This window comes from Chanodichthys erythropterus, chromosome 18 (genome assembly GCF_024489055.1).
Source record: "Chanodichthys erythropterus isolate Z2021 chromosome 18, ASM2448905v1, whole genome shotgun sequence".
NCBI lineage: Eukaryota > Metazoa > Chordata > Actinopteri > Cypriniformes > Xenocyprididae > Chanodichthys > Chanodichthys erythropterus.
In genome coordinates, this window is record NC_090238.1 from 32,240,125 (window position 1) to 32,262,571 (window position 22,447).

General features: G+C 36.1%; 2 protein-coding genes across 3 annotated transcripts; one reads left to right on the forward strand and one right to left on the reverse strand.

Moving 5' to 3' along the window:
• Nucleotides 1-477: 477 nt before the first annotated feature.
• On the reverse strand, nucleotides 478-8,469 carry LOC137006615 (angiopoietin-related protein 7). Its single transcript, XM_067367516.1, has 6 exons — nucleotides 7,720-8,469; nucleotides 4,471-4,705; nucleotides 3,096-3,233; nucleotides 2,785-3,001; nucleotides 711-906; nucleotides 478-624 (listed from the first exon to the last, which is right to left on the reverse strand). Exons 1-6 carry the CDS (start codon nucleotides 8,098-8,100, stop codon nucleotides 478-480), a joined length of 1,314 nt encoding a protein of 437 aa, XP_067223617.1. The 5' UTR covers nucleotides 8,101-8,469.
• pomca (proopiomelanocortin a) lies at nucleotides 7,875-18,660 on the forward strand. Of its 2 annotated transcripts, none has more exons than XM_067367519.1 (3): nucleotides 7,875-7,895; nucleotides 14,854-14,993; nucleotides 17,721-18,660. In XM_067367519.1, exons 2-3 carry the CDS (start codon nucleotides 14,856-14,858, stop codon nucleotides 18,246-18,248), a joined length of 666 nt encoding a protein of 221 aa, XP_067223620.1. In that variant the 5' UTR covers nucleotides 7,875-7,895; nucleotides 14,854-14,855; the 3' UTR covers nucleotides 18,249-18,660. The 2 variants fall into 2 exon arrangements, with proteins under 2 accessions (XP_067223620.1, XP_067223619.1); XM_067367518.1 differs by lacking the exon at nucleotides 7,875-7,895 and adding an exon at nucleotides 12,039-12,085.
• The last annotated feature ends 3,787 nt before the right edge of the window (nucleotides 18,661-22,447 follow it).

A 22,447-nucleotide genomic window follows, 5' to 3' on the forward strand; every position in this document is an offset into this window, starting at 1 on the left:
GAATTAAAAAGGTTTTCTTAACTTAAGGGTTTTGTTTCAACTGGGTCCTAGACTCGTATCTTAAAAACATTTCTTCTGAATATTTCTATCCAACAAAGTAAATGTACAGTAACACCAATTAACATATGCAAAGTATGTACCAATCTTATATTAAGCTCTGGATTATCTCTAATTAATAATGATTATCCAAATACGTTTTTTGTACATGTTAAAAATTATTGATAATCTAATACATGTTGTTTTATAATCACATTTGCTTATTTAATATTCATTACATTGAATGCTTTAGTAAGTCAAAGATCAAGATTATGAGACGTGATTATCCAGAATGAAAAATGCGGATATTTTATTTTGAATATCCAGTTGGGACTTTCCCTTTAACCACAGTTTATGTACAGTAATTGTTTTGCCACGGTGTATCAATAATGGCCCAATGATGTCACAGCAGTATTGTTTTACACGGGTCCTTAAGCAGCGTTATGGAGAGAGGCGGGGCTTGTATGTCCGTGGGCGGATCATCATGCTCACCTTCTTCAAGGAGTAGTAATCTGAGTCCTTCCATGAGTACCACACAATCCCATCAGGCCCCAGAAGATTCTTCCCTTTGGCAGAGTAACGCCCCCCCTGGTGGTTAAGATAAACACACAGGACACAGTTAATATGTTTGGGCTCATATTTTATATTTAATTTCTCCTTCATTTGAATACAACCTTATAATAAACTCCATTGAGGTTGGCAAAGAAGCACTGATGGTACCACCAGCCTCCGTGAGATATCTCGGCACAGATATCACCTGTGTCTGGAGTGCTGAAGCTTTGCTTGTCATGGTACCAACCAAACGAGTCCTCAACTGTACCACTGAATCCTGATACATGGAGACGGTAGTGGTTGTCCTCGTTCTCAATCCTGCCAAAGCAAGAAAATTATTTTTGCTTGAGTGGTTTATAAAAATGCATCGCATTGTTATATCTCACAATTCAAAAAAAAAAAGAAGAAGAAAAAAGTCTGTGAATTGCGAGATGTAAAGTCCGAACTGCAAGATATAAACTCGCAATTGGGAGAAAAAAGGTCAGAATTTTGAGACAAGTCGCAATTACCTTTTTTAGTTATGAGTTTATATCTCACAGTTCTGCCTTTTTTTCTGAGATATAAACCTGGAATTGTGAGAAATAAAGTCAAAATTGTGAGATAAACTGAACAGTAAGATGAAAAAAAAAGTCAGAATTGAATTGACAGAATTGTACGGAAGAGGATTAGGGCCAAGCAATAATAAAAAAAATAAAACCATCTCGAGATTAAAGTTGTTGAATTTCGAGAAAAAAACCTGTTAAATTTCGAGAAAAAAGTCTAAATAAAATGTTGACAATAAACTCGTTAAATTACGAGAAAAAAGGCAAGATAAAATGTTGAGAATAAACTTGTTAAATTACAAGAAAAAACTTGTTAAATTTCAAGAAAAAAGTCAAGATAAAATGTTGAGAATAAACTCATTAAATTATGAGAATAAAGTCATTAAATTATGAGAAAGTCGTTAAATTATGAGAACAAATTCATAATTTAACGACTTTTTTCTTGTAATTTAACGAGTTTATTCTCAACATTTTATCTTGACTTTTTTTAAAAATTTAACAAGTTTTTTTCTTGTAATTTAACAAGTTTATTCTCAACATTTTATCTTGACTTTTTTTCAAAATTTAACAAGTTTTTTTCTCGTAATTTAGCGAGTTTATTCTCAACATTTTATCTTGACTTTTTTTCAAAATTTAACAAGTTTTTTTCTCGTAATTTAGCGAGTTTATTCTCAACATTTTATCTCGACTTTTTTCTCGAAATTTAACGATTTTTTTCTCGAAATTGAACAACTTTAATCTCGAGATGGTTTTTATTTTTTTTATTATTGCTTGGCCCTAATCCTCTTCCGTAGAATTGATTTTTATCTTGCTGTTCAGTTTATCTCACAATTCTGACTTTATTTCTACCAATTCCAAGTTCATATCTCACAGATCTGAGAAAAAAAACAGAATTGATATCCGGATTGAGGTAAATAAAGTCAGAATTGTTTGATATATGCACAATTATGAGGAAAAAAAATCTGAATTTCAAGATATAAACTCGATAAAATTGTGAGATTCTACCCTGGTTTCACAGTCAAGGCTTAAACTAGTCCCAGGCTAAAATGCATGTTTGAGCTGTTTTAACTGAAATCAACTTGCACTGACTTATATTAAAAATGTCAGTGCCATTGTTTTGTCAAGATGAACACCAGTAATGTTTTTTTAAGGCATGTTTATATTCTTAAATGCCCTAATTGAACTAAAGCCTAATCCTGTCTGTGAAATCGGGCCTGTAACTCACGATTCTGACTTTTTTTTCTTCTCAGAATTGTGAGATATATACTCGGATTTGCGAGGAAAAAAGTCAGAATTGTGAGATATTAACTGAACAGCAAGATAAAAAAAAAAGTCAGAATTGTCAGTTTATATCACAATTCTGAGAAAAACATATTGCAAGATATAAACTCACAATTGACTTTTGACAGACTTTTCTCAGAAATGTGAAATATAAACTTGCAATTGAAGGATAGTGGCCATTTTTATATTCTTATTCCATGGCGGAAACAAGCCTTCATATTACTATTATAAATTATATTTTTTTCTAATTTAAATGTATTAGTAATATTAAATATTATTAAATTATTTTATATATAAGTATAAGTATACTGAAATCAAAAAATAAGTAAATGTTCTTAGTTCAACTAATCAGACTATCTTTCCAAAAGTTTACCAGAAGTTCTGGTACAGTGCGTGTTTGTGCTTGCCATTCCAGTCCTCGAGGTCAATGCGAAGGGAATACTCTCCCTGGCTGGAGATATCATGGATGTGGTCATTTCCCAGCCAGAATTCTGCATGCAGATCTCCGAAGCCATCCCTGTATTCTGTCCATTTGCGGTTAAAATTGACCTTTCCATCCTGCCGACGCTGAAACATGGTCCATCCACCTCCTAGTCCAAAGAATGATTCGTTAATCTCAAATATCTACCTCTAAAGCTCATAATTGAACGTGTCTATGAACACTTTATTAGAAAAAATGCAAACCTTGAGTCTCCATATCACAATAAACTTCCACTGGTGTAGATCCCAGTGAGGGCACAACAGTAAAAATCCCAGATCGGTGGACTCCATTGTAGAACAGTGATGCACAGTCAATTGGACAGTTTCTTACATGCTGCACCTCTGAGGAAACAAAATAATATTAAATCAAATCAAGCTATTGTACAAATCAGGGCCGTAACCACCATAGACATTGACATTTTCTTTTGGAATCATATTATTTTGATTCAAAATATAGTTTCTGTCATACAGGTTTGGAACATGAGCATGAGTAAATCATGACAGTTTTCATTTTGGGGTGATCTCCCTGACAGCAACATACACTCTAAAAAATGCTGGGTTAAAAACAACCCAAGTTGGGTTGAAAATGGACAAACCCAGCGATTGGGTTGTTTTAACCCAGCAGTTGGGTTAAATGTTTGCCCAACCTGCTGAGTAGTTTTACTTAACTTAACCAATTGTTTAAAAATTACAGTATTGCTTACTTAAAATGAACCCAAAATATCTTGAAAATTAACATTTATTAATATGTTTAATAAATGAACATTTATAATTTCATTTTAGATTCATTTTAAGTCAGCCATATAGTCATTTTCAAACAACAGTTGGGTTAAAACAACCCAATTGCTGGGTTTGTCCATTTTCAACCCACTCTAAAAAATGCTGGGTTAAAAACAACCCAAGTTGGGTTGAAAATGGACAAACCCAGCAATTGGGTTGTTTTAACCCAGTGGTTGGGTTAAATGTTTGCCCAATGTGCTGGGTAGTTTTATTTAACTCAACTGTTGTATAAAAATTACTGTATTGCTTGCATAAAATGAACCCAAAATGCTGGAAATTAACATTTATTAATATGTTTAATAAATGAGCATTTATTAATAAGATAATGAATAATAAACAATAAACATTTATGAAATTGCTTATTAATAAATGTACATCTTTTGATTATTATTGTTGCCTCTAGTAATTATGTGTCTGATTTTTAATTTTTAATCTGATTTAAAATTTTGGATTCATTTTAAGCCAGCCATATAGTCATTTTTAATCAGTAGTTGGGTTAAATAAAACTACCCAGCAGGTTGGGCAAATATTTAACCCAACCACTGGGTTAAAACAACCCAATTGCTGGGTTTGTCCATTTTCAACCCAACTTGGATTGTTTTCAACCAAACATTTTTTAGAGTGTAGTGACAGCCCAGATCCGGCCCATATCTGGTCTGCGTGAAATCCACATGTACCAGATGTGGGGCGGATCTGGGCCACACTATGTTGTTGTCTGGGCTATCCCTTTAATTATCTAATAATTACTTTCTCTAAATGTTACTTCCCTGTAAGCTCTTCAGTACCTAGTCATGCTGACCTGGATGAAGGGTATCTTGGGCGCTGAGAAGCGGGCTTGTGCGGATGATATTGATCATACAGCCTGGATTGCGCCTCACACGGTCTACTATCATAGTGAGGTTGCGAATCTGTGTTTGCATTTCATAGATGAGTGATCCGTGGAGGTGCAGCAGCGCATTGGCCTCTTCATAGATCTGCTGCAGCGTGTGAAAGCGATGCTCTAAAGATGAGTTTACTCCATACTTCTCCTCGCTCTGCCAGCACAGAAAAATAACATTCAGTAATTCACAGCACAGTGCACTTTGAGGACACAGCTCATATTTGTTTGCAGACAGGAAAACAAATGGAATACTAACACAGATTAGCTTAATCTGGTAACACCTTTTATTTGGGGATTTGAAAGTGACCCAACAAAACAGTAAACTTTTTAGCTTTAGAGATAGAGAGAAGAGATTCTCTGGATTTTTATAGAAATTAATTGAGTGCCATTTTGAAGAAAGTGAATCACTTCGTCATGATGTTTAAGTCAAGATGACCTAAGAATTATGTGAGGTCAAAATGTACTTTTAAGGTCTACATGAAATTATTAGTAAAATGTAATATGCCTTTTACTTGAATGAGTTATTAAGAGCACAAGCATTCAAGCAATACTTGAGTAAAGGACCCAAATTACCCACAATACATGAAACTAGTAGAAGAATAACTACCAAAGTAGTACTTTATAAAATGTATTTCAACATTGTTAACCTGGGAATGATAAAGAAAAAGCATCATTGCCTCTTCAGTATAAAGGCCAAACAAACCTCTTCTGTTATTGCTTTGCAATGTATAGCTGTCTTAAGAGGCTCTAGACAATTGATATCAACAAGAAATTGTTTGGTGTTGCTAACAATTATAAGAAACATAAATTCATATAAGTAACAGTGTACATGGATGGAAAGCATTGTTGGCAATGCGCTCACTACTGATCATGTGTCTATGGGACAGGTTCCAGCTCTAATCCAGTAATTGATCAGGGTTAAGGAGGCATTAGTACAGAAACAGTGCACTACTAAAAGGCTAAGCTGCAGTGCACAATACAGAGGTGTAGCACAGCTGTTAATATGTAACGTGTGATATAAAGATAGTAAATAAACAATGAAAATAAACGTAATAATCTCAATTTGTGGTAATCCCAGATTGCTATGGTCACACAGGTTTGTTTATGCATTAAACTCATGGCCAGAAAGGGACGTCGTTCCCTCAACAATCTTGAGGCCACGACTTAACATCACTTGGATGTCATTACCAAACACTTTATATATAGGATATATTATTAATGAATATGAAACATCCAGTATGGTGACTAAGCTCCACCTTATAAGTGAAAGAGCCAATCGTTGATTAGTAAATCACGTCACTGCAGCTGCCGTTAGTAGCTCCGGTTGCTATAAATACAGGCAGCATTCTCAGACTCGTGCTCATGACTGTGCATGTACAGTGGCTTTTCGAACATGAAAAACAAGCTTTTTAAACTCTATTTGAACATAAGAAACAAGCTTTAGGAGACTGTTGTCAAATTTCATTGGAGTTTTAAAAAAATGAAATTAAATCATAAGCTTATTGAACAGTTTTAGAGAGTTTTATGTTTCCCCATTCAAAAACATAGGAGATGCACTTGAATGCCTGAGAGGCGTTTCAAAGATGGCCGCCGAATGAAATGACTTGTTTTAAAGGGACTTTGTCGTTACCTCGACTAAATGATCTTATGAAACTCAGTTCCTGGAGGGCCACTGTCCTGCAGAGTTTAGCTCCAAATTAAGGCAGTTTACACTTAAAGGGATAGTTCACCCAAAAATGAAAATTTGATGTTTATCTGCTTACCCCCAGCGCATCCAAGATGTAGGTGACTTTGTTTCTTTAGTAGAACACAAATGATGATTTTTAACTCCAACCGTTGCCGTCTGTCAGTCAAATAATGGGAGTGAATGGGAACTCCATCTATAAGAGTCAAAAAAACATGCACAGACAAATCCAAATTAAACCCTGCGGCTCATGAGGGCTTATTGATGTCCTAAGACACGAAACGATTGGTTTGTGCAAGAAACTGAACAGTATTTATATAATTTTTTTACCTCTAATACACCACTATGTCTAACTGCGTTCTGCACTTGTTTAGTGAGGTCTGATCGCGCTCTGACAACGGCAATGATGTCTAGCACTCGTTGAAGTATAAGCACGAGACATCACTGCCATTGTCAGAGCACGATCAGACCTCACTAACCGAGTGCTGAACGCAGTTGGACATTGTGGTGTATTAGAGCTAAAAAAAAATTATATAATACTGTTCGGTTTCTCACACAAACCGATCTTTTCATGTCTTAGGGCATCAATGTGTCGTCACGAGCCGCACGGTTTAATTTGGATTTGTCTATGCACGTTTTTTAGACTCTTATTGATTGTGTTCCCATTCACTCCCATTATTTGACTGACAGACGGCAACGGTTGGAGTTAAAAATCATCATTTGTGTTCTACTGAAGAAACAAAGTCACCTACATGGTGACCATTTGAGGCTGGTCTGTTACACAGCCATTGATACAGACGGCTCTGGGATGCATTTTGCAAAAGCATTGTAAGTCTACGTTGATCATATAGCCACCAGTGATCTACAACCATCTACAATCAATTTAGGCTTACGAGGCTTTTGGAAAATGCAGCCCTTGTCTGTTATTGTCATGTTCCGGTAGCGTAATGTAGGCAGCCACGCCTTTCCAAAAGTCTCCGTTTTGGTTGCAATTTCAAACTAAAATGTGGTCTGCAGCATTTTCGAAAGTCTCTGTTTTCAAAAGTGTCGGAGTAGTGTAAGCAACAGGCGTAACCGTAGCAAAAGTGATATGTTTTAAAGCAAAAATGCACTTGTGTAAACAGGGCCTAAATCACATGTGGTCTAGTGCATGTTTACATAGAAGTGAAATGGAACGCTGAAGTGCATTCTGAGTGAACAGACTCTATGAAATCATTATAAAACACGTAATAAACAGCAACACATGCCAGCATATTGTTCTAAGTGTCATGAGGTACAAGAACCACAGAATCTGTTTTTTTTTTTCAACAGGATCTTTGAAACAAATGGTTCATCTGCATTGGGACGCAATCTGTTTCATATCTCAGAAATGACCCATTTCAACTTTAAAAATATGTCATGAGAAATAGGCCTATATGATGGAATGAGGAAGATGCTTCTCGTAGAAACACACTTTACTTGCTAAAAGCCTGTATAGCTCTTACCTGCAACTCCAGCACTTTAATACGATGCCTGTGACTCCTCAGCTCCTCTTGAAGCTCTGAGATGGTCTCTTTCAGGTCCTGCATTTGCTGCTTGCGTTCTTCATTCTCACGCAGCCAGTAGGAGACCTCATCTGTACAGCGGAACATGTCAGGACACCGCTGTTCCTCCAGCTGGGGTAATGTGGCTATTAAACGACACTGTCCATTTGGCATCACTTCATTGCTGTATTCACCACACTGCATTAGGCCACTGCTAACTCGATGTGTGTTACCCTGAGAAGGGTCGGTTTTAGACTCTTCAACAGCATCTTTGGATTTGACACCAAGAAATGGGGCCCATGCTGACCAGAGTAACAAAGCATTCACCACAGACAACCTCATTCTGCAAAAGACTGAAGTTCTCCAGAAAAGTGAGGACTGGGGAGTGAAATCCTCATCAGACCATGAATCCTGTTTGGGTTCTCAGACTGGTAAAGCTTATTTCCTCATGGTTTAATGCTGCCATTAGACCTCTCCAGAGCAGATGGGAAGTAATTGAGATCCTAAACCGATTGCCACCCAGCATTCTGCGTAAAGAAATAATAGAATGATGACACTCATTGACACAAAAATATAGCTGGAAGCAGCAATGCGGAGCTAAGCTAGCAAGCATGTACAGCAAGCACATCAAAGCTCAACACACTGATCAATCAAAGGCTCTACTGTGTGAATCTCAAAAGCGCAAAACACTATTAAGATTTTTGTATAAAATTGCACTGCATGTTATACGTTTAGATCACATCATTTTAAGAGAGAAGCAATGTCTGGAACAGATGCAACTTCTTGGACAGGATTTGAACCCATGACCTGACAGGTTCAGGGCAGATGTCATAACAGACACCTGTTCACGTTGCTTTACCAGGCTGCCAAAGAGAGCTTTCAGTGTGAGAATCAGCACACAAAAACATTAATTGGCATGTTAACCAGATTAGCATGCTAAACTAACTTAATGTTGATGTAGCTTTTGGTTAACCTGATAGCTGAAGTGCCACTCTATAAAGAATGGCAAATAAGCTTAGCATAAGAAAACAAACAGAGGCAAGTTCATATTCAAAGAGGTATTTCTTGCGGACGGTAGTGAATATTATGTAATATGAATATTTCAAAGATTATATGATCAGATTTTGGACAAAATTGGACAATATTTGTCGAGGGGTAGACAAAAGAAGGAAAAGGACACATAATCAGAATCGGCATAAGCCAGGAAACGTCACACAAAGAAAACTAATTTTGAAATGTTTTCAAAAACCTTTTGCAAAAAATGTATATCTTTGGAACACTAGGTGTTGCTGTGTTTAAACTTCTCAGGTCCCTTTAGGACATGCTAATGATGATACCTACCAAATTTTGTGCCGATATGTCAATTTGTTTAAAAGATATTGCAATTTATGACAAAATTCAAAATGGCGGCCCAATGATTAATCCGATCCTAGCAAAATCAGTATCCCTGTATTCAGCATGACACAACGAACATTCTCAACATTGCATAATGTTTTATTTCAATGGTTTTTATTTAAAAAATTACTTATTTTGATTTTAATTTTTTATGACTTAATAGCTTTTCATTAAACTCACGAACGTCAGTCTGGGGAATATAATATAATAGACTTCATGTTGTAACAAAGAATGGAATCTATTTTCTTTCTCTTTGTATATTTATATCAGTATGGTACACGATTATTCAAATCAATGTGATAAATGAGTTAGGTCAAAAGTAATCTAAAAAGTAATCGGAAAGTAGTCAGAATACATTACCGAAAATGAGTGATTTAGATTACATTACTACAATTTTTGTCATGTAATTTGGAATCAGTAACTGATTACAATTTGTAAGTAATATATCCAGCACTGTGTACAAATATGAGCTAGATGTAATATCTTGACTTTGGAGTAAAGTAGTTACATGTGTGCTAATATCAGTTCTATAAAGCACTTAATAACGAAAGGTCAGTGATTCTGCATTCACATCTGATAATGGGACCAGGCCTAGTGTGTACATCATGTACAGTTTAACTGAATATGTTCTGTTGTTTCAAAATTCTTATTTGATTTGTGTGATGCAGATTTTGAAAGAAAATTATCTAATGCCTATTGCATATTTATTGACTCATATTGTCCACTGAGTCTTTATTCATCAAGCATTTTGCCCTCACAGTGCATTTAGAGATCGTTAGAGGTACAACAAGCCTTCGACATTACTGCATGATCATGTCACTGAAAACAGATCCAACTTTACAGATGCACACACCATTCATGAGCATAACGCATCCTGAAATTCCAAAGACTATAATAAAAGCCTTTGAAATGCCAGCAAATGAAAAATAATCAAATGAACAAATGAGATAAGCAAAGTTACCTTTCGCTAGACAGGCAAATCTCCTTTTCATTGGGTTTGTGGCAGGAAAGTATATCTTCTTTTCTCTCGCTCACTCATTGTTGGTAGGAAACGCTGTGCAATGAACAGTGTTACTATGGGCTGACAGACATCTTATCCTCTAAATCTTCTCTAATAGGATTACATTCACTGTGCAGTGTGGGTGAATATACAGCCTATAACATATACGCTTGGCATTTTTACTTATTGTTAGGTTAACCTGGATGTTTATTTATTTTATTTTTTTATAATTAAATATCAATCTAAATATTTATTTTAAAAATGTTTAAATTTGTGATTTATGGAAGGAGGATTAGAGCCAAGCAATAATAAAAAAAATCAAATCATCTTGAGATTAAAGTTGTTAAAATCCGAGAAAAAACTCGTTAAATTTTGAGAAAAAAGTCGAGATAAAATGTTGAGAGTAAAGTCATTAAATTACGAGAAAAAAGTCATTAAATTACGAGAACACATTCATTAAATTAAGAATTTTTTCACACAATTTAACGACTTTATTCTCAACATTTTATTTCGACTTTTTTCTTGAAATTTAACGAGTTTTTTCTCGTAATTTAATGAGTTTATTCTCAACATTTTATTTCAACTTTTTTATTGAAATTTAATGAGTTTTTTCTCGAAATTTTTAATCGAAACTTTAATCTCGAGATGGTTTTATTTTTTTTATTATTGCTTGGCCCTAATCCTCTTCCGTAGTGATTTTATTATTGTAATGGCCACTTTTTTTTTACACCAATTATTGTTTGTGTTATTAGCAATAATTGGCATTTATCTGAAAAAAAAAAAAAAAGATATTTAGTTTATTTTCATTATTTTAAAATCTGAAACCTCTTTTTCCTTATTTAGCCCCATTATACTCATCTACGGCATTCTGTGTCTCTGAGGACTGTGTGTGACAAAGCAACCAATAGCATAAAAATAAAAGCCAACAAGGTCACAACTCCAATAATGATGTGGCCTTAATGGAAAAGGCCTTCCAGAGCTGTGTTGCCAAGTCTGCAGTTTTCACGTGGAATTGGGCTACTTTAACACTGTTGCTGCGGGTTGTTTTTCATGTCTGCGGGTTGAAGCGACCCCAAATAACATGATATTTAGCCCCTGGAATGCAATTTTTAATTTTGAGTAGCAATTGGGTGGGTTTTGTTGTGAAAACCTGGCAACCCTGTTCCAGAATCGCTTTGCTCCAGGCGATGATTACCAATGTAGAAACACTATTGTCAATGAACAGAATCACCCGGCTGAGAGTGAAATTTACGACATGGTCTTCGACATTTGTCAGCATTTTATTCCCAAGATCTCAAATGTCTTTTGTATACCAAATGGTTTCTGTCTTAAAGCAGATTAGGTGCAGGAAAAAAAAATATGTTCATCTCGCTGTTTAAGACATACAAGAAAAGATAAAAATGCACAATAAAAACTGCACCAGCTATAGTTTCCAGAAGATTTAAAAAAACATGCATGTGGCAGTTTGATAATACAACAACTGAACTAAAGTATTATTAAAGCAGAATTATTATATTAATTGTGATTGTAAAATACTTACCCAAAAATTCTTCATACAGTGGATTACCAGTAAAATTGATAAAAAATTTGGAACCAAAAATTATTCAGACACTTTGATCTGACCATGTTTTGCTTAAAGGTGCCATTGAACGTTTTTTTTTACAAGATGTAATATAAGTCTAAGGTGTCCCCTGAATGTGTCTCTGAAGTTTCAGCTCAAAATACCCCATAGATTTTTTTTTTATAAATTTTTTTTGGGGCATCATTAAATATGAGCCGATTTATGCTGCCCCTTTAATTCTTGTGCTCTTTGCCCACAGAGCATGGCTTGCCTTAAACAGTGCATAAACAAAGTTCACACAGCTAATATAACCCTCAAATGGATCTTTACAAAGTGTTCGTCATTCATGCGGCATGCATGCTTCGGATTATGTGAGTATTGTATACTGTTATATTGTTTACGTTTGATTCTGAATGAGTTTGAGGCTGTGCTCCGTGGCTAACGGCTAATGCTACACTGTTGGAGAGATTTATAAAGAATAAGGTTGTGTTTATGAATAATACAGACTGCAAGTGTTTAATAATGAAAATAGCGACGGCTCTTGTCTCCGTGAATACAGTAAGAAACGATGGTAACTTTAACCACATTTAACAGTACATTAGCAAAATGCTAACGAAACATTTAGAAACACAATTTACAAATATCACTAAAAATATCATGCTATCATGGATCATGTCAGTTATTATCGCTGCTTGCTTACCTAGTCTGATGATTCGGCTGTGCTCAGTGTGCTGCTCCAGACGTTAAAGGAACACTCCACTTTTTTTGAAAATAGGCTCATTTTCCAACTCCCCTAGAGTTAAACAGTTGAGTTTTACCGTTTTCGAATCCATTCAGCCGATCTCCGGTTCTGGCGGTACCACTTTTAGCATAGCTTAGCATAGTTCATTGAATCTGATTAGACCGTTAGCATCGCTAAAAATGACCAAAGAGTTTTGATATTTTTCCTATTTAAAACTTGACTCTTCTATAGTTAAATCGTGTACTAAGACCGACAGAAAATGAAAAGCTGCGATTTTCTAGGCTGATATGGCTAGGAACTATACTCTCATTCAGGCGTAACAATCAAGGAACTTTGCTGCCGTATCATGGCTGCAGCAGTGCAATGATATTACGCAGCGTCTCTCACAAACGTCTCCATGCAAGGCACGTTCCCTGTGCAAGCAGGGGCTCACGGGCGCTGCGTAATATCATTGCACTGCTGCAGCCATGGAACGGCAGCAAAGTTCCTTGATTATTACGCCTGAATGAGAGTATAGTTCCTAGCCATATCAGCCTAGAAAATCGCAGCTTTTCATTTTCTGTCGGTCTTAGTACACGATTTAACTACAGAAGAGTCAAGTTTTAAATAGGAAAAATATCAAAACTCTTTGGTCATTTTTAGCGATGCTAACGGTCTAATCCGATTCAATGAACTATGCTAAGCTATGCTAAAAGTGGTACCGCCAGAACCGGAGATCGGCTGAATGGATTCGAAAACGGTAAAACTCAACTGTTTAACTCTAGGGGAGTTGGAAAATGAGCCTATTTTCAAAAAAAGTGGAGTGTTCCTTTAATGCCTGCACTTGTCTAATGCCTTTCATAATGTTGGGAACATGGGCAGGCATATGCAAATATTGGGGTCATACATATTAATGATCCCGACTGTTACGTAACAGTCGGTCTTATGTTGAGATTCGCCTGTTCTTCGGAGGTCTTTTAAACAAATGAGGTTTATATAAGAAGGAGGAAACAATGGAGTTTGAGACTCACTGTATGTCATTTCCATGTACTGAACTCTTGTTATTTAACTATGCCAATATAAATTGAATTTTTATTCGAGGGCACCTTTAAGTGTTATCTGACATAATTAAGATAATTTTTTTCTGACAGGTTAACTCTGAGATCTTGTCATATTTTATTACCTTTTTTTTTTTTTAACTATAGTGAATAAACTGTGTTAATGAATGAAATGTTAAAGGTGTCTGAATACATTTTGGTTTGACTGTATGCACACACACACACACACACACACACACACACACACACACACACACACACACACACACACACACACACACACACACACACACACACACACACACACACACACACACACACACACACACACACACACACATAAATTATATATATATATTTCTCCCTGGAATAGTTTCTGTCTCTTTACCACTCAAAATACACGAGTCATCTATTTATTACTGTATATTACTAATATTTTGTAATATGTTTATATATTTTTATATTAACATTAAAACATACTATTTTATTTTACTTAAAATTTTCTGCTAATATGAATTGCTTTTTATTTCTCCCTGAAAGTTTTGGCCCTTATTCACAATAATTTTTGGCACAATAAATACAGCAATAATACTACATAATACCATGATTTTATGTTTTGCAATTTTCTGCTCAACCTAATCTGTTACTGGCATTCAATCCTTTCAAAACATGTTAATGGTGAAATTATGTACCTTTGTTCAGCTAAACTTTAAACACACCCAGATGGCTTACTTTTTCCAATCCCTCACCTTCCAATTCATTTCAACATAAGATTAGCACCCGTGTGCCCTACACAACAGAAAACACATGCCCTATAATTGATTTGAAGTGGATTTAAACCTTTAATCACCAAAGTCATGTAAACTGACACGTATGCCCTTAAACTTGATGAGAAAGACCATCAGAACATCAGAATGAAGGTATCGTCCTAATCCTGCACTCATTCACAACTGACTTCACTGTTGACTGACAATCTTTGATGGCGCCGGGGTTTCCAACCTGCACCACCCATTAAAAGTGACAGAGTTGGGTGGCCTTGAGGAATTGACGCACAGGTAGCTTATAAAAGACGACTAGATGAGGGTCTCAGACATCAGAGACAAGCAAACACACACATAACCACGCAGATCAGAGAACCTCAGAGAGAAGAACTTTGGTCGGCTGACTTCTTTCTGTACAACAGGTGAGTAAAGAAATTCATGCAGTGAGGTTCAGTTTTGGTTTTTGCACTTCTAATAATTCATGATGATTCATGTTTAGTTTATTACTATAAAGTATTATTTCAGACGCATTCCGTTCAAAATGTTCTTTTAATTCTGATGTGATATGAAATAATCCTTTGAATATTCTGTTGTATCAGATATGGTGAGGGGAGTGAGGATGTTGTGTCCTGCTTGGCTCTTGGCTCTGGCTGTACTGTGTGCGGGCGGCTCTGAAGTCAGAGCTCAGTGCTGGGAAAACACTCGATGCCGAGACCTCACCACTGAGGAGAGCATCTTGGTGAGCGACAATATTCCTTGCACAACTGCTTTTCAGTTCACAAATTCAAATTTTGCTGTAGATACTTCTTATTCGTTATTAGTGGTGATTGCCGAAGCAAATATCACCATTGCTAACACTTAGAATTATGGATTTGAACATCTAATTTTTTGGCACATAACCACACTGTAACCGCAATACTAAATCATGCAGCTTGCAGAAAAGAGGTGTGACTAATGATTTTTACCTATAGCAAAAGATAGGACAATACTCCTCGTTCACTTGAAAGGTTACAGGTACATAAGCTATTATTATATAGATAAAAGACCAAAAAAAGTATTCATTATAAAGTTTTTGATCAAACTACCTTTGTCAATTTTTTTTCTTCTGTACATTGCTGCAGCACCTTTGCCTGAAATGCTCTGTTTTAGTTTCTGTCTCTTTAAAGCCCATTAGTATTAAAGGGGTTCTGTCATCATTTACTCCCCCTCAAGTTGATCCAAACCTGTATAAATTTATTTTTTCTGATGTACACAAAGGAAGATATTTGGAAAAATATTTGTAACCAAACAGATCTCGCCTCCCATTGACTACCACACTAGAAAAAAAATAAAAAAAAATTACTATGGTAGTCAATGGGGGGCGAGATCTGAGGGCGATTAAATGATGACAGAATTTTCATTTTTGGGTGAACTATCCCTTTAAGGTACATTCCCGCCATGTTGTAATTACTGTAGTTACGAGATTCCAACTTGTAAAAAGCATTTATGTCCTCGTAGAACTCGTAATTACAGCTTGTAAACCAGGAATTTTCAAAGAGCTTCTACTTGTACCACCTGACCACTGCAGATTTATTTGGGCGTTAATAGTGTTGCTATAGAAATACATAATTCCCAGTCTGAGGATGTGAACAACTTTGAGTAGATTAGAAGATTGTCATTTCGAAATTACGGTAAATACGACATGGTGTTTAGCATTATATCTATGATGACATTAGTAAAATTAAAAAAAACATAATAGGTGCTGTTTAAATAGCTTCTCTGATTGGTCTTTTTATATTTTACATTTGCTGACAAAGGCAAGACCGAAATGTTGTAATAAATTATTGTTTTGAAAGCTGGTTGTGTATTTATTTAAAGAGATTATTCACTCAAAAATGAAAATTCTGTCATTAATCATCCCCCTCATGTCATTCCAAACCCGTAAGACTTTTGTTCATCTTCGAAACACAAATTAAGATATTTTTTGATGAAATCTGAGAAATTTCTGTCCCTCCATAGACAGCTACGCAACTAAAATTAACTTAATCAACTTCAGATTAGAGATGGTAAAGAAATCATAAAGAGATCGTAAAAACGAATCAATATGAACTGAGCGGATTAGTCCAAATTTTCTGAAGAGATTTGATTGCTTTATATGATGAACAGATGTAATTTAGCTTTAATCCACATATAAACATTGATCAGCGAACATAAACCGAAGCTCAACCGAACCTCTTGCTGAAGCTCAAACGTGCTATTTAACCCTTAAATACACAGCTAGGGTCTTTAGTGACCCGAGACGTCATTCACTACCCTCCTCCTCATTCATTTTTTAAAGTTAGACCTCAACCTTCTTGGTATTCCTCAATCAATTCATTATAAAGAATATAACATAAAATTATAAAAGAATGCCTATTTTTGAATGAATTTTTTGTAAAAATTGTATAGGGTCACTAACGACCCGAGGTGTGTATCAGTGTACGTATATTTTTTCTGAACAAAATTAATCGAATCTTAGATGACGGAATAAGTGCAATTCACCTTTATTCCACAAGGTGACAATGTCTGATACACAATGCTGAAGTGACGATTCATTTCGACGGAAAAGCATGAAATGGCTCAGCGATTTACTGCAGAGCAGTACTGAACGCAATCAAATATGACTGGAACTCTTACTGGATGGAACTGTTAGCGATCGAAATATTGATTTTAAAGATGCTGAAAATTATGTTTGAGATCGCGAATGGGCTCATATTTGCGACCTTAAACATAAAACTAGCCTATTATTTGAATTTGAATTTACTGGGAAATGAGCTCTGATGAGGACAGTGATGGCATAAAACATCTGCTCAAACTGAGCCCTTTCAAGCTCCAAAAGGAGCTTTATTTTATTCTTCTGTAATTGCTATTCTAATATCAGAGGAGTTTTATATTATTGCGACAGGTAGAGATCCTTTCGTGTTAGATATAGATCCGGGTCAATAAAGACCCGAATATGTAAGAATGATTGGCGGAACAGTCATGCATTTAATGGTTAACACGAGAACGAACCTCATTGGTTCTCATCTCGTACGCGTTAAGCAAACCTCCGTTTACCATGAATGTTTATTATATGTGAATAAAAGCCTAAATTAAATCTGTTCATCACATGAAGCGATCGTGTCTCTTCAGAAAATTTGGACTAAACCGCTCAATTCATATGGATTAGTTTTACGATCTCTTTATGATTTTTTTTGAAGCGTCAAAGTGTCAGTTGTGTAGCTGTCAACGGAGGGACAGAAAGTTCTCAGATTTCTTAAAAAAGATTTTCATTTGTGTTCCGAAGATGAACAAAAGTCTTAAGGGGTTTGGAACAGCATGAGGGTGAGTAATCAATGACAGAATTTTCATTTTTTGGTAAACTAACCCTTTAAAAGCAACACACCACCACTTGCATTTTGTTTGTAAATTTTAAAATCCTATAGTTCCCTCTTTTGCTCTCCCTAAGGAATGCTTACAGCTATGCAGGTCTGATCTGACAGATGAAACCCCCGTCTACCCCGGAGAAAGCCATTTGCAGCCTCCCTCCGAGCAGGAGCAAAACGAGGTCCTCGCACTCCTGTCCCCAGTCGCCCTCGCAGCTGCTGAGCAAATAGACCCAGAATCCAGCCCACCGCATGAGCACAAGCGCTCTTACTCCATGGAGCATTTCCGTTGGGGAAAGCCAGTGGGCCGCAAGCGCCGGCCCATCAAGGTGTACACGAACGGCGTCGAGGAGGAATCCGCAGAGACTCTCCCGGCCGAGATGAGACGCGAGCTGGCAACCAACGAGGACGACTATCCCCAAGAGGAAAACGCTTTAAATCAGCAGAAGAAGGACGGCTCCTACAAAATGAACCATTTCCGCTGGAGCGGCCCGCCTGCTAGCAAGCGCTACGGAGGCTTCATGAAGTCCTGGGATGAGCGCAGTCAGAAACCCCTTCTCACGCTCTTCAAAAACGTCATAAACAAAGAGCACCAGCGGAAGGACCAGTGAGGAGATTTGAATGGGGCGGGCATAGAGGAGTTGATGAGAGGGTTTTATCATGCATAGTTAAACAAAAGAGGGTGGGTGAAGTTACCAATAGCAATTAATTCTTGATGCTTTAGAGTTTATTCACATTGTATTCAACAATAAATTCTCAATTCTGTACATAGAAATGCTGTGGTGATTAAATACTGGTTTGGAAGCTAAAGAAACAGCGATTTTAGATCATTTATTGAAATGTAATATACTGTAAATTTTCAAAATGTGACATAAAAATGGTTGTTTCAAACAGAAAAGAACAAAATGGTTCATTTCTGAGAAACAAACACACATCAAAATCATTCAGCAGTTGCCAATAAAGCTATAAACACAGGTCAGACTTTGAATTCATAAAATTAGTCTTTAATTGACATTCCTATTATTCACACCACATATGTACAACACTAAATTTCATGTAGGCAAACATTCACAGAACACAGTTCTGAAGTCATATCCGTTTGCAGTGATAGTATCTAAACACAGGTTGACTAATTACGATCCACAGTGTTGTAATGATCTCACTGATTAAAAATTTAAATGAAAACAAGGTAAAAGCACAGAGACAAAACACCCAGTGCATGCAGCAGCTGACAAGGAAAGACTAAACTTTGATATTTGATTTCATACATGCAAAATCACCTCACATGTAAGCAGTCTAGTATATTCCATCAGTTGAACATCACAGCCATATTGACAGAAGATAAACCTATTTTGTATTTTTTATGCTTGTAAAAGGCATTACCAAAAAATATATATATATATATATATAAATAAAATAAAATAATATACATCAGCCTAAAAAAAAAAATGACTTCAAGAGCTATAAAGAGTTTTACGACAAAAAAAAAAAAAAAAAAAAAGTGGAACCGGAACAATATGACATGACAACACATAACACCATAAAATTTGAGTCAAGAACACGTCAAGATGAAATTTTGCACAACATGAAGTATATTCAGCATACACTACATTTACACAGTGAGCTTTAAAGTGCTGCGATTAAATCTGGGAGAACAAAATCTTGTAAAATCTATGTAACCCCTCCGGTTCTACTAAAGACCGCAGCCTCTAGTGGCTATTCGCTAGTGCGCCTCTTGAGGCCAGAGGAGAGAGGTTTACTCTCACAGCTCTTACTAGCCCCTAAACCTCAGTCCCATCCAGGTCACAGCACCAGTATAACTGGTCCTACTATCACCGCTCCGAGCGGGAATCGAACCAGCGTCACCTGCATGGGAAGTGGGCACGCTAACAAGGATGCTAAAGACTAGCCTCTAGCATCATTCACTAGTGCCCCTCTTGAGGCCAGAGGAGTGAGGTTTTACTAGCTGGCTAGTAAACACACATAAACCTGAAATTATTTATACATTTTTGCAAAAAGAAAAGAAACACTGCACAAGCGACAAATGAAATGCATATCATGGCAAAAAGGGATATAATTGATCCCTTTAGACCCATTTGGGAATTTCCCATTAAAAGTTAGCGAAGCTTCAGTGAAATTTTGTGAGCAAAGTAGGTCCATTGTCAGTACTGTATGTAGAGATGTGTGAAGTGCTGCTTACTCAGAGGTCACTTCCAAACCAAGAAGCTGCTTGTTTGGAAGTGACCTCTGAGTTAGAGGTGCGGCATGCTTTACTACACTGAAATCCAGTCATTCCAATAAGAATCCGCGCGAGAGCAAAAAAAAGTTGCCCAGTCAGAATTTGCTAATTTTCAAGTTGGCCACATGAATTTGCCACACTGACCAACACTGTCTGAGAAGTGCTTTATACATCACTACACTTTTTTGCCTGTGAAATGCTTATGAAATTTCATTAATGTGATTTTGTTCACAAAATTTTGCTAATGTGACCGCGTCTCCTAAATAGTGTTATCACTTTACTCTGCTTCACAAAAAAAACAATTTACACAATCAAACAAACATTACGCAAAAGAACACTTCACCTCTTTCCTGTGCTAGAGAGGTACAGTTGTAGGAAACTGCAGCGATTATAATAATTAATGATGATACAGGACTGAATTCACTATGTAAACATTCACTTTCTTACATACGGTGTCATTAAAGGAATACTCAACCAAAAAAAATGAAAATTCTCTCATCGTCTACTCACCCTCGTGCTTTCCCAGACGTTTATGACTTTCTTCTGTGGAATATAAGCGGTTTTTAGAAAAATAATCTAACTCTGCAAGGCCATATAATGCAAGTGGATGGGTCCCTTTGAACAAGTTGATGTTCCAAAACCATGCAAATTGAACACAACAGTAATCCATTCGACCCCAGTGGATTTAACATGCCTTCTGAAGCAAATAGCAAGAACGTTTCGGCCAAATGTGGCAGATAGCTGGTACATCTGGCCTAGATATAGAATGGCTAAGCTCATGTGAGCCAACTTTTCACCATATATGTTTTTCCATGTGATCTCTTTTTCGATCAAAAGAAAATATGGATTCTTTTGAATCTAATTTTGTGTTCCACGGAATAAAGAAAATCATCCATATGGGTGAGTATGATGAAAGAATTTTCATTTTATTCCTTTAACCATGGTTCTGATTGGGAAAACTGCAGTCAGTTTGAGCTGGAAACTTGCTATTTGCTGCATTTTTTCTTCAGCTTCTACACAAGAGTTTGAATTTTTAAAATCATTAATTATTGCTTTAAATACAACTGTTATTGCAGCATGTAGAGACGTTTAAACATGCAAACAAAGCTTGTATTTCACTAAACTGTTTGTACCCACATTGAAAAAGTTTTTGGAAATATTAGGACATTCTTAAACAAATGTTCTTAACTTAAGATACAAAATTTAAGGCAGCTTTACTTTTTAGTTGTACAAGAAAACCAATCACTTGCTCTGAACAACAGACTCACAACGCAGACAAGATACGATCATTTGTCACTAAATTCTGTCCTTTTTCATCTAGACTAAGTGATTAAGTGCATATTTAACCAACATATGGTATATTCTCTTGGTTTGTTAGTCTTTGTTGGCATAAATAGACCTCAGGATAAAGTACAGCTATAATCCTTATCTAATGTCCGATATTACACTAGACCAGTGTTTCTCAACTGGTGGGTCGCAAGACCGTTTTGAGAGTGCAAAGGAACAACAACAAATGTAATTCAATGTTTTTCTGATGTGAGACTTTTATTTTGAAAGACGTGCGTAAAAGCTGTTGACTCTTGTCAGAAGCGGTTTAAAGTAAATACTGCCTGAAACGCGTTGTCCTGATTCAGTATGTGATGTCAGTTGAGATGTTGTCATTATTCTAACGTTATTTTCCTAATTTGTTACGAAATAAAAAGTCCCTCACCTCAGAAAAACAAACTTTCCTGTCCTGTCAGCCATTATACCGTGCTTGCCTTGTAGCGCGCACTCTTAAAACACACACGCAAATGCAGCGGCACGCGCTGAGCATGCAACGTCGTAGTTATGTTGTAAATTATTAAGTAAATTATTAATTTCCATGCAGGTATGATGTTCATTCTATTCATCAGGATCAATGTCCATATGTTTCATTAACAGGTCATGTATTGTGTATCTACTATGATAACTGTTGTTTCCTTAACCCCAAAATGCCACTTTATTTTCACTTTTGTTGTTTTGTATATTTTATTTGTGATGGCTTTTACTAGCTTACTTATTGTGTTAACAAAAACTAGTTTAGGACAGCTATTTAAAGGATTAGTTCACTTTCAAATTAAAATTTCCTGATAATTTATTCACCCCCATGTCATCCAAGATGTTCACGTCTTTCTTTCTTCAGTCGAAAAGAAATTAACGTTTTGATGAAAACATTCTAGGATTTTTCTCCATATAGTGGACTTCAATGGAGCCCAAATGGTTGAAGGTCAAAATTACAGTTTACAGCGATCCCAGATGAGAAATAAGGGTCTTATCTAGAGAAACCATCGCTCATTTTCAAAAAAAATAATCTAAAATTTAATACGTTTTAACCATAAATGCTCATCTTGAACTAGCTCTCTTCTTCTTCTTCTCTATTAGAATTCCAGCAGTGTAGACACTGCTAAGTGTATTACTGCCCTCCACAGGTCAAAGTATGAACTAAATTGTCATATTCAATATGCTAGTGCAAGTATATAACAATTAGTTCAAACTTTAACCTGTGGAGGGCAGTAATACACTTAGCAGTGTCTACACTGCAGGAATTCT